At 35.5% G+C, this 16,087-nt stretch overlaps 1 protein-coding gene across 1 annotated transcript; it reads right to left on the reverse strand.

Annotated features, from left to right (window-relative positions):
* Positions 1 to 10,224: 10,224 nt before the first annotated feature.
* LOC129238223 (pickpocket protein 28-like) lies at positions 10,225 to 15,487 on the reverse strand. Its single transcript, XM_054873264.1, has 7 exons — positions 15,481 to 15,487; positions 15,183 to 15,339; positions 13,117 to 13,225; positions 11,502 to 11,647; positions 11,035 to 11,427; positions 10,634 to 10,941; positions 10,225 to 10,565 (listed from the first exon to the last, which is right to left on the reverse strand). Exons 1-7 carry the CDS (start codon positions 15,485 to 15,487, stop codon positions 10,225 to 10,227), a joined length of 1,461 nt encoding a protein of 486 aa, XP_054729239.1.
* Between the last annotated feature and the right edge of the window lie 600 nt (positions 15,488 to 16,087).

Here is a 16,087-nt window from a genome sequence, read left to right on the forward strand (position 1 = left end):
AATAAAGTTAAAAGCTTAAGTGGTGATACTATTGGTCGTAGTTAATTGAATAAATATGCAGTTATGGACAAATAAATGGAAAAAATTTAGATTACGAATAAATTCGAAAAATATTCAACTCCGAATTATGTGTTATTCCAAAGTGTTGACTATTTACTTATTTTTTACTTCATTCGTTTTATTTTTCATAGAAATACAGTTCATCCCACAACGAAAACCATGCAACTCAAAGTTGCAAACTTAATACAAAATTCAAAAAAATTCCAAAAAAATTTCATCAAAGTTTTAAATTTTTTAAGAGGAATTTTTTAGATCAATTTAGTTTAAACTTTGGTTATGCAGTTTTGTAGCCCATACCATGTAGAATATTGTGCCAGCTTAATGCTATACTCCTGCGTCACGTAATTCGCTCTCCCATTTATAATGCACTCTCTCATTCGTAATACATTTCCGAATTACCTTTCACGCTATGTAATTCGTCATGCGAAATTTTTATCTAATTTGTAAGTAATTTGATTTCTATTGTCTTGCGAATTACAAACAAATCGTTGCCTATCCTCATTTTTATGGAAAACTAGCGGACCCGACAGACTTCGTTCTGTCAAATAGATTTTGAATGTGGCAGTTTATATTTCGACCTTAAGACGTTTTTACTCTGCTGACCCTCACACACCGCCCTATCATCTTGGTGATGGTTCTGTTCAGGAGAATTAAAGAAAAGGGTCAGCTCGGGTGACCTAAGTATCTTCGCCTCCACGAACTTTGGCCACCCTATTGGGACCCACTAAAATCCCCTACTGAGATGTTTGCTAGAGGGCTTCAAACTAAGAGGGGAACTTAAGGCTCAAACCTGATTGAAAAATAATTTAAAGGGATAGTGGGTTTATAATGTGTGTCTTTTGTTATACTTAACATATGTTTATCTTTTGTTCTTCTTAAAATATGTTTGGATTTGTTCAGCACTGCATGATTATTCTTAGAATTTACTTAACTATTTTTATTTATTATATGTGGACGAAATCATTCCTCAACTCGTTCTGAAACTAGAACAAAAGAAAGAATAATATCACTTTAGTGTGAACGCATTAGATCCTCCAACGCGGACACTCACACAAACGCGCAATATTTGTATGGGAAAAATAAAAAGGCTGTTTTAGGAGTTTCCCGAAATTATTCGAATTTTTCTCGCCATATAAACCATCCTTGGATTTCAAGTAACATTTAAAAAAAAGAATTGTTAAGATTGGTCCATGCGTTGTTGAGTTATGCGCTTGCTAACACATTTTGCGATTCACTTTTATATTATAGAAGATGTATCGAAATCAGCTGTCAAACCAAAACGGAGAAGTGAACAAAAACACTGAAATAAACTAAAGGAATGTTGAATACTAACCAGAAAATGTTATTTCTTAATAATGGACAAAAATTATAGTGTCGAAGAAGTTGCTGAACACCTTAAGAATGGTGGAAGAAAGCAAAATGTCTTCAGAGGTACTCAGAGCGCACTCAAATGTCGTTTCACCTCCACCACCGAGTACACAAATATTTGGTTCTGCAATCCCTGCACTATTTCGAATGGTACCATATGTGGTTATATTCAGAGCAGGCACGATACTCGTTAATTTTTTAGCCCCTTATCTCTATCAGCGCTCTTTCGCCGGCCTGCAGCCATTTGCTGACAGTTTTTCTTATTGCTGGAAAATGGAAGGAGTAAATTAAATAAAAACTTTAAATTTCTTTTTTCTCCATCTGCCATATTATATAATAAAAAAAAGCAAATAACAAGGACAAGAAAGAAGGAAGCAATGTAATTCGCAAATTGCTTAACGAATTACGTGTCGTAGGAAAATAGCATAAGGTGGTTGAAAATTCGAGTTCATTTCAGGTATTTTTTTTTTGTTGATGGTAGTATCCATTTAATTCCATACAACGAATGCTCGAAATGTTTTATGTTAAATGGCAAGAATTCAGCTTCAAATCATAATAATAAAATATAATAATTTATTTATATAGCGCCGTCCGGCGGGCGCATAGTGCCTTCCAGAATAAATTTAATATCTCACATCATTGTTGCTTTTTAGATTTCTTTTCTTTCGTTCTTCACTTGCTACCTAATACGCAGTGCAAAAATTTAATGTTTAGATAGTTACTATATATTAGTTTAATACAAAAAATATTATATAGATGGTAGCAGAAATATCCAGCGGGCTTGTCAGAATCTTTTCCGACGAAAAAATTATTGATATATTAAAAAAATATATAACTTCAGGAACTCCCTTGAAGGTACTCCCATACATTTTTAGAAAAACATTTGGAAACAATGGAGTGACGCAGTGAAGGTCAATAAGGTAGTACTAGATAGTACAATTTTTATTCATCGTCCCAACCACCAAGAATATAATCCTAATTTCACCCAGAAGACGCACTCATAGGATGCACAGAAAAATTAAAGGCAACTTCAGTTTAATATTTGGGCATTTTGAAAAACCAATTAAGTGAAAATTGTATATACTAAGATAATAACTCCAAACTCGTTACGAATTTGCTCTGTACTTAAATCCTATGGGTCTTCTTTGGTCTGCTGTACTTGATATGCCATAACCAAAAACCAAAACCCAATTGTCCAAAAGTCGTGTTGGTATGCGGCAGTCATCATAACAAAGTCCACATCCTGAAATATAATGAATACAATATTTGTACAGATCAAAAGGCATGCAAGTGCAATTTTCAAAAAAATGTATCCCCTTTTTCAGGCAATGGCATTTCTGGGCTTAACTGGTTAACTGATTTTATACATTTTGATCGATTTTCTTCCTTAATAGATACCCTAATACCTTAAAAACTACATGGATGTGTATGCTGGGAATTTCGCCGCAGCCCATCTCAGTTTAATCAATCTGCAATCGGCGGCCGCCATAGCCGAATGGGTTGGTGCGAGACTACCGTTCGGAATTCAGAGAGAACGTAGGTTCGAGTCTCGGTGAAAGACAAAAATGAAGAAAAAGTGTTTTCTAATAGTGGTCGCTCCACGGCAGACAATGGCAAACCACCGAATGTATGCATTTCTGCCATGAAAAAGCTCCTCATAAAAAATATATGCCGTTCGGAGTCAGCTTACAACTGTAGGAAAAACATCAAGACGCACGCCACAAATAGGCGGAGGAGCTCGGCCAAATACCCAAAGAAGGTGTACGCCTTGAAAATTTTGTAATAATAATGGTTTTTGGTTCCTGCTTTTTAAAATTTTGAATAATTTCATCGTCCCGTCCAAAAGAGTCCCTAAATATGCTTATTATTTCTGTCACTACAATTGGCTAGCTCCTTGAATTTCTACAATATATTTAAAATGGGGAATAAATCTTGGGAAAGCATTATTCAATTATTATTTGTTAAAAATATTTACACTCGTATCGTAAAGTGTAAAAGTGTCCCATTTATATGGCTATAGCTGTTTATACATAAAAATATTCATGTAATTAGTATATTTGAAAAAACTTGTGTAGTACTTACTTATTAAATACACTGTACCAGGAAATGATTTAATTTAACATTTTTGTCTCCCTCCCACGAAATCGAATTACTTATTTTTCTACATTTAGACATACTCGTATTTGCTTAATTTCAGTGCATTTCTAGGCCTTTCCGATACCATAATTTGCCTATGGAAATTTTATTGTTAAAGTAGAACAGAAATAAAGTTTTAATCATAAAAGTCTTTAGAAAATAATAGCGCAGTCGTATTTGCCTGTAGGTATTATTTCATTTAAAAGGGCAAAATATGCTGATGGAAGCTTCTGATAGATAATTTAATACAATTTATTGCCGATAATGACATGAGTCCTTATAAGCAAACCAAAAAATATTTTCACACACCCAAAATTTATTTTCTGAATTTGAGAAGTTACTACATTTCCTGCAATTATTATTTGATTGGTGTAATTACGTAATTAGTAAAATATGCCCTTGAAGCTTATGGATTCCAAAGCCACAACAAATACATTGGTGTCCTTGGCAGTCAAAGCATAGTTTCATAGTCAGGCTTTAGTATCAAAAATTCGTAAAATTCAGTCATTTAGAAAAATGTTTGAGGCAAACGGAAGCTGAACTGAGTCTCCTAAAATATATTCATGACTGGCGTAAGTCTTTTGGCTGGACTCTTCGCGAGATTTCCACCTGCGCAATGGAATTCTAAATTCTTTCTGGCTGCCATCTTGACTACGAGTGGGTGGTAGTCCAGATCCTCAAATCCAACAATAACTTCACAACACGGGATATTGTGCGATTGCCTAGAATATTAAACCCCCAAATTTGCTCGGCTACTATTACAATGGCAAAATCCACACATCGCGATATCCGGTGGAAAATGGTCGGATGGGTAGGGAATAATAGAACTGCCTCACAGTATAGAAGGGTGATTACAATGTAGCTCTATTCCAATAAACTTAATTGTCTACCGTTTACATGATCCCTGATCTAAAATTTTAAAACTTCGTGCATGAGTATTACATACCTGCGACAGAAAAAGATGACCCCAAACTCTTCACTTCGGAAAAAGCCGTATACCTAGTGCTAGGAGCCGTGGTAGCTGTGGACGTGATGATAAGGGCGTGAATAAAAGAAGCGAGCGCCTTTTTAACTAAGTCTTGTATCAAAATATTTAGAAGTATATATATGAGGGGAGGTCTTTCCTCGGCAGGGATATTGAGCATAATTCTTTGGTATTTTACAGACACAAAGGCTACATCTACTACTCTCTTATCACACTTATGTAAATTCAGAGGGGCCATCAAAGATTTTTGAAAATACATAATACAAAATGTAATCCCTTTTGGAAGCTTTTACGAAACTATTTAGGTGACGACTCTCATTTTACTTACCGTCAGAATATTGAGTCAGTATATAAAGGGTGGTTAAATTTTAAGGCCGATGCTGAATGTGAATCACACCTAAACTCCAAGTTTTTTTCTGCACTTCATTTGACATTTTTCAATTTCAGACTAATTCAATTTGAACCATGGAGCCATCAGCCTTATTATGAAAACGGGCGTTCAAATCAAAATGCATATCGTGCACTTCGTGATTTTTTCGGTCAATTTAATCGTCCAAAAGTGCGTACAATCGGAAAAATTGTGCAAAAGTTTGCGCAAATCGGCTCTGTAGGTACAGCTCGTACTGCAGAAAATATTGCTGCTGTTCGCGATAGTGTGGTTGAAGAGCCGTCCGCCTCAACTCGTCCTCGTGTCCAACAATTGCACCTCTCACGCTCGTCGTTGATGAACATTATGCATAAAGACTTACATTTACACACTTACATGGTGCAATTGACTCAAAAACTAAAGCCTCTTGACCATTTCAAGCGTCGTCAATGGTCAGAATGGTGGCAGGAAATGGCAACAGTGAATGACCAATTTTCGAAAAAAATCATCTTCAGTGATGAGGCACATTTTCACCTCAGTGCATTCGTCAATAAGCAGAATTGCGGCATTTGGGCGAATGATAATCAAAGAGTGATTGCCGAAAAATCAATGCACCCACAAAGAGTGACCGTTTGGTACGGTTTATGAACCGGCGGCATCATTCGGCCGTATTTTTTTCAAAATGAGGCCGGTCAGACAGTTACTGTGAAGAGTGTTCGCTATCGTGAGATGATAACGAGCTTTTTATGGCCCGAATTGGAAGATATTTGGTTTCAATAGGACGGTGCCATTTGTCACACCGCTAATGAAACAATGGCTCTTTTGAGCGAAAAATTTGATGGCCGAATAATCTCACGTCGCGGCGATGTCAATTGGCCACCAAGATCATGTGATTTGACACCGTTAGACTTCTTTCGTTGGGGTTACTTGAAATAAAAGATGTACGTCGATAAGCCAGCAGACAAGAGCTAAAGTATGAGATAATTCGGCACATTAACGACATAGAACCTCAATTATGCCTCAGCGTCATCGAAAATTTGGACCACGCCAATATTATCATAATAAAGAGAAATGACAATAATTTCCTTAAAAAATTGTATTTTATTCAAAATCAACACCGGTTCTTGAAACTTAACCACCCTTTATACATATATATATATATATATATATGTATATAATTGGCGCGAACACCCTGATTGGAAGTTTGGCCGAGCTCCTCCTCCTATTTGTGGTGTGCGTCTTGATGGTGTTCCACAAATGGAGGGACCTATAGTTTCAAGACGACTTCGAACGACAGATATTTTTATAAGGAGCAACATATAAATTATAATTCCTTTTGGAAGCTTTTAAGAAACTATTTATGCAACAAGTCTCGTTTTAATTACAATCAGAATATTGAATCATTAACTCAATTATATCTAAAATCCTTCAGCTTATTATAAATAGATCACACAAAACCAGAATAGTGTGGAAAGGTCAAACTTCTGAAAAGTTGAGAGTCGAAATATCATCTTTAACGTTTAAATACAACTCGAACTCTCGCAAGTCTCACCAGCATCATTCGTTTATTTTATCTATTTTATCAACAATTTAACGATATAGATGGGTGGGAAATGTGTTTTCAGCAGAATGGTGCTACGTTTCCCACAACGAACGTCAGACATTCTGCATGAAAAAGTTGCAAGTAAGCGACATGCAAGGACGATAGACTTGCAAGGTATACTCTTTAACTATACTCTTAGTGAAATAGAAAATTGTGAGGGGAACTTCGGCTGCCACGTCACTTGGGAGATTCGGTGGACGAATTCTGCGATCATATATTCACACACTCGTCCAATCAGTCGTTGTTCATATACCAACGAGGCAACAAGAGGGAAGACTGAGTTGATTTTTTTTCGAATACCACTAGCCAGCCGAAATTTGCACAATCATTTCACACATATTCACTCACTCGCGAGTTTGGTTCGCGCATGGCACCCTGATTCTATGCCAATCATTTGAGTCATCACTCGAGTGTTGAACCCACCCCGTCAGAGAAGGCCACTCGTGTGGTGTCAGGGCTTCCCTATCCACCACCTGGGACGCGCCCGATGGGAGATCAGGCAACTCCTCACGGGCCAAACACATATCACACACTCGTCTAATCAGTCGTTTTTCGGATGGCAACGAAGTGTCATTGGTTGATTTTTTTTTTATATCACCAATAGAATATCACTTTTTTAGTAAACCCCTCCATTCTCACGCCAGCTCATCAGCTGATTCTGTCAAATTCTCTGAGAGCCGGTTAACGGTCTGATAGTGGCCACACGTGCAGATTATTTTACCATAGGTTTTTCAAGAAGCAGATCTATACCAATACACCCCTATGCTCTCAAAATCAGTATAACTCAGACCATTGCTCAAATTCAGCCGCATCTATGCAGTACAGTCATTAAACACAGATCGTCTTCGATCCATACCGTCTCGCAAAACCACAGCAGAGATTTCAAAGACGCCTTATTTCATACATAATGGAAAACATAGACCTCTTAAATTAACTAAAAAGTGAAATACCCGACCCACAGCTTGTTTTGTTGCATTTCAACATCCGCAAGGGTTTGCATTAAGAACTCTGACTTTGCCCAGCACTAAAAAGTCTTGAGAGTAAGAAAGTGCAAAACCAACCTTTGTTAAAAAAGTCGAGGTTTTCTGCATGAAGATTTATTTTTCCGTGCTTCTCCAAACAACATTGTTTAGCACCGAAGTAGACCAAGCGTTTCCTTCTCTCATGGGATGTTACTGACCTAGATTTTTTACTGGGAATACAGCTGGAAATCATCTCTAAAGATATACGTTTCTTCCTTGAAGGAACTCAAGCACTAGTGAACCGTGTCTCCTTTACGACGTCCGTTACGACTTCAAGACGGCATTCAACGCCTGAACCAAGGGTCCATAAAATATTTTTGTACAATCTTACTTTGTTCTCATAACTATAGTCTTAGTCTTTGTTCAGTTGAGCCCACAACAAGTACCCTTGTGCCATCAACTCTGCTCGTGCTCCGGCTTTTGGAAAGACGAACAAATATTGTTTAAGTACATTTAATGCACTCTACGTAATGATTTTTTCAAAGATCCGTTTTTACTCCAACAAATAGCTAACAACAATTTCAAAATTATAAATTCAAAAACCTTTTTCTCGTGCTCAGCAATTTATTTATTGTGCTTCATATTTAGTTCCATAAATACAACATTCAGATTGATTTGTATATAACTATGTACTTATATGTGATTCAAAAACCTGTGCGTTTGAAAAAGGAACAGTTATTTATACAGTAATATTAGACCTGTTATATACTGATTATTACTTCTAATGACTATTTATTGTATTATCTTTTTCTGTGTGCTGATACATGATTCATCACTATGATCAGTAATTAATACAATTACAAATAATCAAAAAATAATTATGATTCATTAAACAGTCCAACAATTTTATGGAAGGTCCGAAAATTGCATTCCATTCAAATCGATCCGCCTTAATACTCATAAGTGTAAGTGTTAGCGATGTATTCTAGACATCTAAGCGGAACTTTAGCTTGAACTTTGCCTTCTTAAGAGTTGTTCTTCATGGACGACCCCCAGTAAAATTGTCAGCTTCAAATTTTCGTGGAAGATTTTAATCCTCCGATTGCGTTTTTTTTCTCGACTTTTTATAATAGCTATTTTGCGAACGGGTCAAAAATACCCATTTAAGTAGGAGGTAGAGAATTAAAATACCAAAATATTCCTTGCTAAATTCTTTAGTAGAAGTTTGGTGGCAAAAATTTAATTTGGAGCCGTTTCATATATGATATTTTACACTTTTATTAATTGCTGTAAGACTAGTTTGGATGAAATGGAGTTGGAGTCTAAGGCCTTTATAGCTGCTTGGCTGTCTGAGAAGATAGCTGCTCTTGCACCAACTTCCTTGTAGAGTTTTAGTGATTTGCATGCTTCTCTGATCGCTAAAAGTTCTGCCTGGAAGTCAGGAAGACGAATTAACTGAGATAGGTTGAGTGGTTTGCTTTCGATAATACTTAATCTTTTATTAAAATGAAACGTTTTGAAGAAGTTTACAAAGTTAAAAAAAAAATATTTTTTTTTCCAAAACTACGAAAATTGTCGATATATACTGAAAAAAATGTATAAGAAAACAAAAGGACAAAAGTTAATTTGATAAAAATCAAAAAATCAAATTTAAACAACAAATAACCGGAAAAGTAAGAGTAAATACAGAAATATAGAAAAGAATTCAAAATACATTGAAAAAAAAATCAAAACAAAAAACATATTCATTGTGCTTCACGTTTTTCACTTAAAATGAAGCGATAGTGCAGTCAAATTGGTACAAAGGACCGATGCGTCTAGACTCTAGAAAAATTTTAGATATAAATGAAAAAAAAACTATGCCCATATTCTGTGACCGGCTTTAAATTTTTGTTATTCTTCGATCATTTTTAATTATTTTGGACAAAGAATCCGAAATTGAATAATCGCAAATTATGGACTTGACGTCAGAAATATTCAAGAATGATCGAAAAATAACAAAAATTTAAATTAATTGTGGAAAAAAGTTCAGATATAAATGAAAAAAAAACAACTACATTTGTAAATTTTCATACTCAGCGACCGTCTTTAAATTTGTGTTATTTTTCGTTTATAGATTGTGTTTCACATGTTTTTTTTTTATTATTTGTGATTATTTATTTTATAGCTAATAATTATGCATGTTTTTTAATGATCTCTAATTACAAGAGATTATCAATTTTCATACCAGGCTATGAAACAAAATTAATCTGTCATAATGTTCAATTGCTTTGATTAGAATTCATAATCAAAATTTAACAGTTCTGATTAACATACATAAATACATAAACCACGAAATAATTACACTTGATTTCTTTGTAAAGGGTGGTTAAATTTCAAAGGCCGATGTTGAATGTAAACTACACCTAAACGTCTTTCGAGTTATTTGAGAAAAGGTGTACGTCGATAAGCCAGCAACAATTCAAGAGCTAAAGGATGAGATAATTCGGCATTTTAACGGCATAGAACCTCAATTATGCCTCAGCGTCATCGAAAATTTGAATCATGGGATGGAGGTGTGCCGTCGAGGCCGTGGCGGCTATTTGGCCGATATTTTGCTCTATACATAATTGAGCCATACTAGTATTATCATAGTAAAGATAAATGACAATAATTTCCTAAAAAAATTGTATTTAATTCAAAATCAACACCGGCCCTTTAAACTTAACCACCCTTTATTTTACATCCACTATTCAATTTCTGTTTACGGTGTGTAGTCCATGCCAGGTTTCCATAAAGTATTCGTATTTTGGTAAAATCTCTTTGTTGGTACCTTAATAATAACCCGATCGGCTTTATTCCTTTTATTCTCATAATCACCACGTAAAATATGTTTTCGATCGCTTAAGCTCAAACTATGCGATGATTGCCTCTTAAATGACTTCGAATTGTGTAGTTTTTGTATCTTGGCAGACTTTCTGCGCCTCTGTGCCCAAAGCACAACAATCAACATGCGAATAGGCTTTAATAGCAAATAGAAAATGAATTCGGCCAAGGATATAAAGCTGAATCCAAAGAACAGTCCAATGATGCCACCAAGATTTGCTACGAATAATAAGAAAAAATTTGCTCAAGTTTTTGACTTACTTAATATTTCATATTTTTAAATTTACACATGAATTCCGTTATTCCAACATACTCCGCCTTTTTGCTGCTTCTATACCAAATCTCTTTAAAGTAAACATTCAACACAGCAATATTTTGCTCTGCATAAGAGCTATTTATTTTCTTAATCACCTGATTACTGATTTGAAATCCCGAGTGCGATAGTGGCGTACTGAAGAAATCCGGTTGAAATGAGAGATCAAAGCAGTTAGGCCAGCAAATATCTGAACAACCTTTGCCATTATTCGACAACGAATACTGCAGTAGTATACGTTTAACGCACTTTGATTCATAAATGCTGCATATGCTTTCATTTCTAAAAGCCATTGTCATATAAAACATAATACACCCACAAAAATTCATCAACATTCCCCCTAAACATTCCACCATACAATTACGTTGCGAATACGTCCTGTAAATCAGCAATGATAATTCATCCTGGAACAGGCATGCACGTGAATTTTTTTTAATCGCACGCAAATGTCGTTCGGATTCGGTTTTGAATGTTTGAACACGAAGTTGAGTCTCATGGCCGGGTGACAGTAATAAACCAAATTCCCGCATATTAGGAAATTCCAGTGGATTGTGCAGTAGCACCTTGAAACCGACGCTATTTGAAGAAGAACAATAATAGAAATTCCTTTCAACATCCAGAGTTATGGATAAACCTAAAGACTCTCCTGTACCGGCAGCAGGCATTGGTATATACGATTGAGGCAATTCGGAGGGATAGCCATGCTCTGGAGTCCAGTCAACGAAAATGGTGCCATTTGGCGCATTGTAGTGTTGGCCAACAGATTCACTGGAACGAGTGTAGAAAGGATATTTGATAAAAGAGAAAGAAAATATGTTATATGTATATGATTTGGACTCAACTTTTTATGAACGAATTTTGCATCTACCAAATTGAAAGCACAGCACAGTCCCTCGTCGGTTACTATTGGGGAGAAAATCTCGGAACATTTATAATTTACTCCACCAAATCGGCAGGTTAGCAACATCTCACTGCAGGGTTGAGCGATCTGTTTGAATAAGTATTAATTTATTATTATTTTTGCTTCCAAATTAAATGTACATAAAACTAAGTGGCCAGCGGCTACGTTGGCTGAGTCATGTCATACGAATGGATACAAACGCTCCGGCTCTGAAAGTATTCGATGCGGTCCCAGCTGGTGGTAACAGAGGAAAAAAAAGGTCTCCTCTACGTTGGAAAGATTAGGTGGAGAAGGACTTGGGTTCACTTGGTGTGTCCAATTGGCACCTGTTAGCACGACAAAGAAACGACTGGCGCGCTTTGTTAAACTCGGCCAAAATGGCGTAAGCGGTTTCGCGCCAATTAAGAAGAAGAAAAAATGTAAATGGCCAATCCAACTTCAATCTTTTATATAATAATACCATGCAACAAAAATCAACTTTTTCTTGTTGTTTTTTGTTACTCAGGAAAAATTGGATATGTACGTGAAACTATAATTTTTTTTATAACTTTTTTAAGAAGTAAAAAAAATAGTTTGTGTCTGCCGCTGTCTCATTCACAAGTTTCAAATATGACTGACGTACGCTGCTATTTGCAAAAATTGTAAATATTTCGATAGGGTGACCAATTTTGCGCCATATTGCTGTAAAGCTGCATACATTTTTTCATTTTCTTATCAATTCAGTGTTTTCTTTAGAGGACTTTAAAGTTTCAAAGGACCAAATTTTCATATAATATAATATATTACATATGAACGAAAAATGTTATATTCAGCTGAGAAAAATAAAAACATTTTTTTAGTATCCCCAGCTTATACTTTATTTCATAGGTAGGTACGTGGATGAAATGGTTGAAGTACCACTCTGGCCGTCCCCAAGTAGCACTAAAGCACCGTTTTGATACCATTATGGGACCTCCAAAATACTTCCTAGGAAGAAAGTTCACCTTTTTCAACGTTTTTATAAAACAGCAAAAAGAAATGAAGCTGAAACAAATTCTTGTTAATTATATTAAGCCATCCTATATCATTTGATATCCATATTAATGTCATAAAATGAGTTTAAGTATTTAAAACTAATTATTGAAAATGTAGGCCTTTAAAAATTAAATTGATTATTACGTGAAAAATTAATTATGCAGCATTACTACATTGTAAAATCTACATGTACATGAAAATTTTCGTGGATAACTTTCGCTCGCGCACGGTGTAATACGAACATTTCTCAAAAAGAAAAGAAATTTAACCAAATTTGATACATCAATCATATAATAAAGGGACGCAATAGAGGTATTTTCGATCTACTGCATGGAAGAAAGCATACAACAATAGCCAGCTTGTAATACCAAAAAGTGCACCTAGTCGAGAGCTATATTGCTAAACAAAGCTGTACTACTATTAAAGCTAAAAAACAAAATTATTTTCCAGTCATGCTCTTTACTCTATCCATGCACTATGCTAGACCTTATGCAATCGATCGAGAATACCCCTAATATAATAAATATTTCGTTCACACATACTTTGGTAATAAAATTTCTCAAGTTGCTCCAATCCGTGATTGAACTCGCAATGGTGGCATTGGCCTCACGCTCGCAGATCAATTGTAACATAGCATATTCGGGCGAATAGCTGCAATATTATATGAAGTATAAAATAATATTTAAGAAGATATAATATTTAACGAATATTTAATTGAAATAGTTACATATACACATACATATGCACCCTATGATCAGAAAGTGCCGGGAATGTTTAAATAAAATAAAACAGAGTTAAATTTCAAGCAAATTTATTTTATCTCCTTCAAAATATCACCCGTCTGAAGCAACACACATGTGCCAACTTTTAACCCAGTCCTCCATGCACCCCTGGCAGGCCGATGAAGGGATGGCTTTCAGCTCCTTCGTCGCATAATTCCACGAATTGGTAACTTCAACTTGGGAAACAAAAAGAAGTCGCACAAGGCCATATCAGGTGAACCCGACGCTTGCACGATGGTATTTACTTGGTGTTTGGTCAAATAATCCAGCACAATTTCGGCTCGGTGGGATGGCGCGTTATCATCTTGCAAAATGCAAGAATTGTTTGCCCACATTTTCGGCCGTTTGCGACGTACAGCATCTCTCAAATGATCTGATGGCGCTAAAAAGTGACAGATGTGTGTCTTACAGTCCTACCAACATAAGAAAAAAATATGGACCGCTTCCCACGTGCGCGGTTCGTCTAAATTAAACATTCCCGGTACCTTTTGATCATAGGGTATATACCACAGCTGAAAATGTTGACTACATATTCATTTGCTTACTTGTTGATTATTTCAAGTCTAATTTATGCAACAGACATTTAAGACGCTAGGTGAAAGATAAATCTTAATCCAAAAAAACAATGAGAGTTATATTTATCGAAACATTAACGTCGAAAAACTTCATAATTACAAATATTTTTGCATGGAACATTAAAATTTATTCGCTAAGAAAGAAAAGGACTAAAACTCTTTGGAAACCACTTCAAAAATGAACAAACTGACAAGAGTGTTCTCCTATCTGGTAATGATATTTTAGGTTAGAATGGTTGCTACTCTTCATAAACGTATAGAGGGGACGCCTGGAGGTCCATTGTAATACCATCTCTCTTAATGGTAACAAAATAGTTAATAGCTATCGTGATTGGTGTGACGAAATCGGGTAAGAAAAGGGAGAAAGTTCTTCTAGATCGGTTGATGTGGATTGCATGATAGGACCTCCTTTTAAAAGCTGGGTGTTAAAATTTGAAACCAACAAATGCAGAGTACAATATTTTATAAGTAAATGGATCAGAAAAATTAAAAGAGTGGCGTCTAACAAATGCAAGCATGGCCAATGAATTGATAACGAAATTTAAATGCGTAGTAAAACTCAACTATTATTAAACTATTGAAAATTCCATGCAACATTAAAAACTACTTAATTGTTTGGAATACATTTTTTTTTTTTTCCACATAGTCTCTTTTTAAGCTCACTCACTTCGTCCAATGCTGCTCTAGTTTGGCGACCCCTTCCGAACACTAGTCCAAGTCTGAAAAATAGCCATTCGTTTCTGGAATCACCTCCTCGCATGAGTAAAATCTCTTTCCCACCAGTCATTTGTTCAAATTGGGTAACAAATAGTAGTCTGGGGGAACCAGAGGATTTGAGAGAGCCAAGTCCGTAGGTGGAACCCTATTTCCATTAATTTTGCGACCACAACAGCTGAGGCGTGAAATTCCACGCATCAAATTCTTTTTCGTCCATTTTTTTTAAATCAATCAACTTCCTCGACTCAAACGAATGCCAAACACAAAGAAATAGACCGATTTGGCTGAAACTTGATGTGCGCTTTTCCAAGAAATGCTACTAACGAAACATAATCTCAATAGGTGCCACTGGTGCCATCTCTCTGACTCAAATTTTTTTTCTGTACCATTTTTCTTCTGGCATATGTTTTGTTTAAAAACTCTAAAAATATGCGCGATTCATCCCGCACTTCCATGCATTTTTTTATTGTTGTTGTTATTATAATCAACCATTTCCAGCTGAGTAAACAGCAAAAAAAAACTAAAAATACTTACACGGAAAATTTTTCGGCTATCTGCTTATAAGCCTGATTTAAGTTACAAATAGTTACAGCGGGAAACGGATCTTGAGTTATCGAAGTAGGATTTGGATTTATGCTGACAATCAATGGCGTATGATTCCATTTATCATAGATATTGTTCACAAAGAAAGCTGAACCCAAAACAATGCTTATAAACGATATTGCGAAAAAAAATCTGAAAACAAATAGATGCCATTTAAATATTTCGAGTTAGGACACTAAAACAGGTGGGAGTGTGCTTAGCACTCATGGAACTTTCATGTAAAACATACCGCTCATTCTTGGCAAGAGAGTCATGCCATAAAAACAAACAAAATAATGATTTAAATAAATTGCAGAAACAGTCTTTTAGACTGTGCACAAATCCATGGCGATGTCTATTAACGGTAACACATTAAATTAAAATTTGACTTTACTTTTACTTAGTTAATGAATTGAAAACACTGAAGCCGTTTTCATCGGCATTTTGACGCTCTCGGATCAAATGATCGATATGTATTTCTTTGCTTTCATCATTTTGGTTTCTATACAGTAGGACTCCGGTCCCAAACAGTTCGTTATAGAGAAGTTGTCATTATGCAAGAATTAAGAAAGATGTGCTTTTGGCACACCGTTGCTTGATGTGAAATTTGATTTTTATTTTGTATAATCGTTGAAAGGCTACTAGACAGTATTCCATATTTATTGGCAGTATCTTCTTCTTTAGTGCGCTTGCCGAAGTCAATAATTAAATACTACGGATACTTGTTGCCTCTTTACCTAAGCGATAATCTCAAGGGCACCTATAAAAACCTGTGTAATGTAAATAATTTACTATTACTTTGTTTGAAATTCTCTACTTCGGTTGGAATTTCAATAAATTTCAAGGATGATAGATTT

The sequence above is a fragment of the Anastrepha obliqua genome, chromosome 2 (assembly GCF_027943255.1).
Source record: "Anastrepha obliqua isolate idAnaObli1 chromosome 2, idAnaObli1_1.0, whole genome shotgun sequence".
NCBI classification, from domain to species: domain Eukaryota; kingdom Metazoa; phylum Arthropoda; class Insecta; order Diptera; family Tephritidae; genus Anastrepha; species Anastrepha obliqua.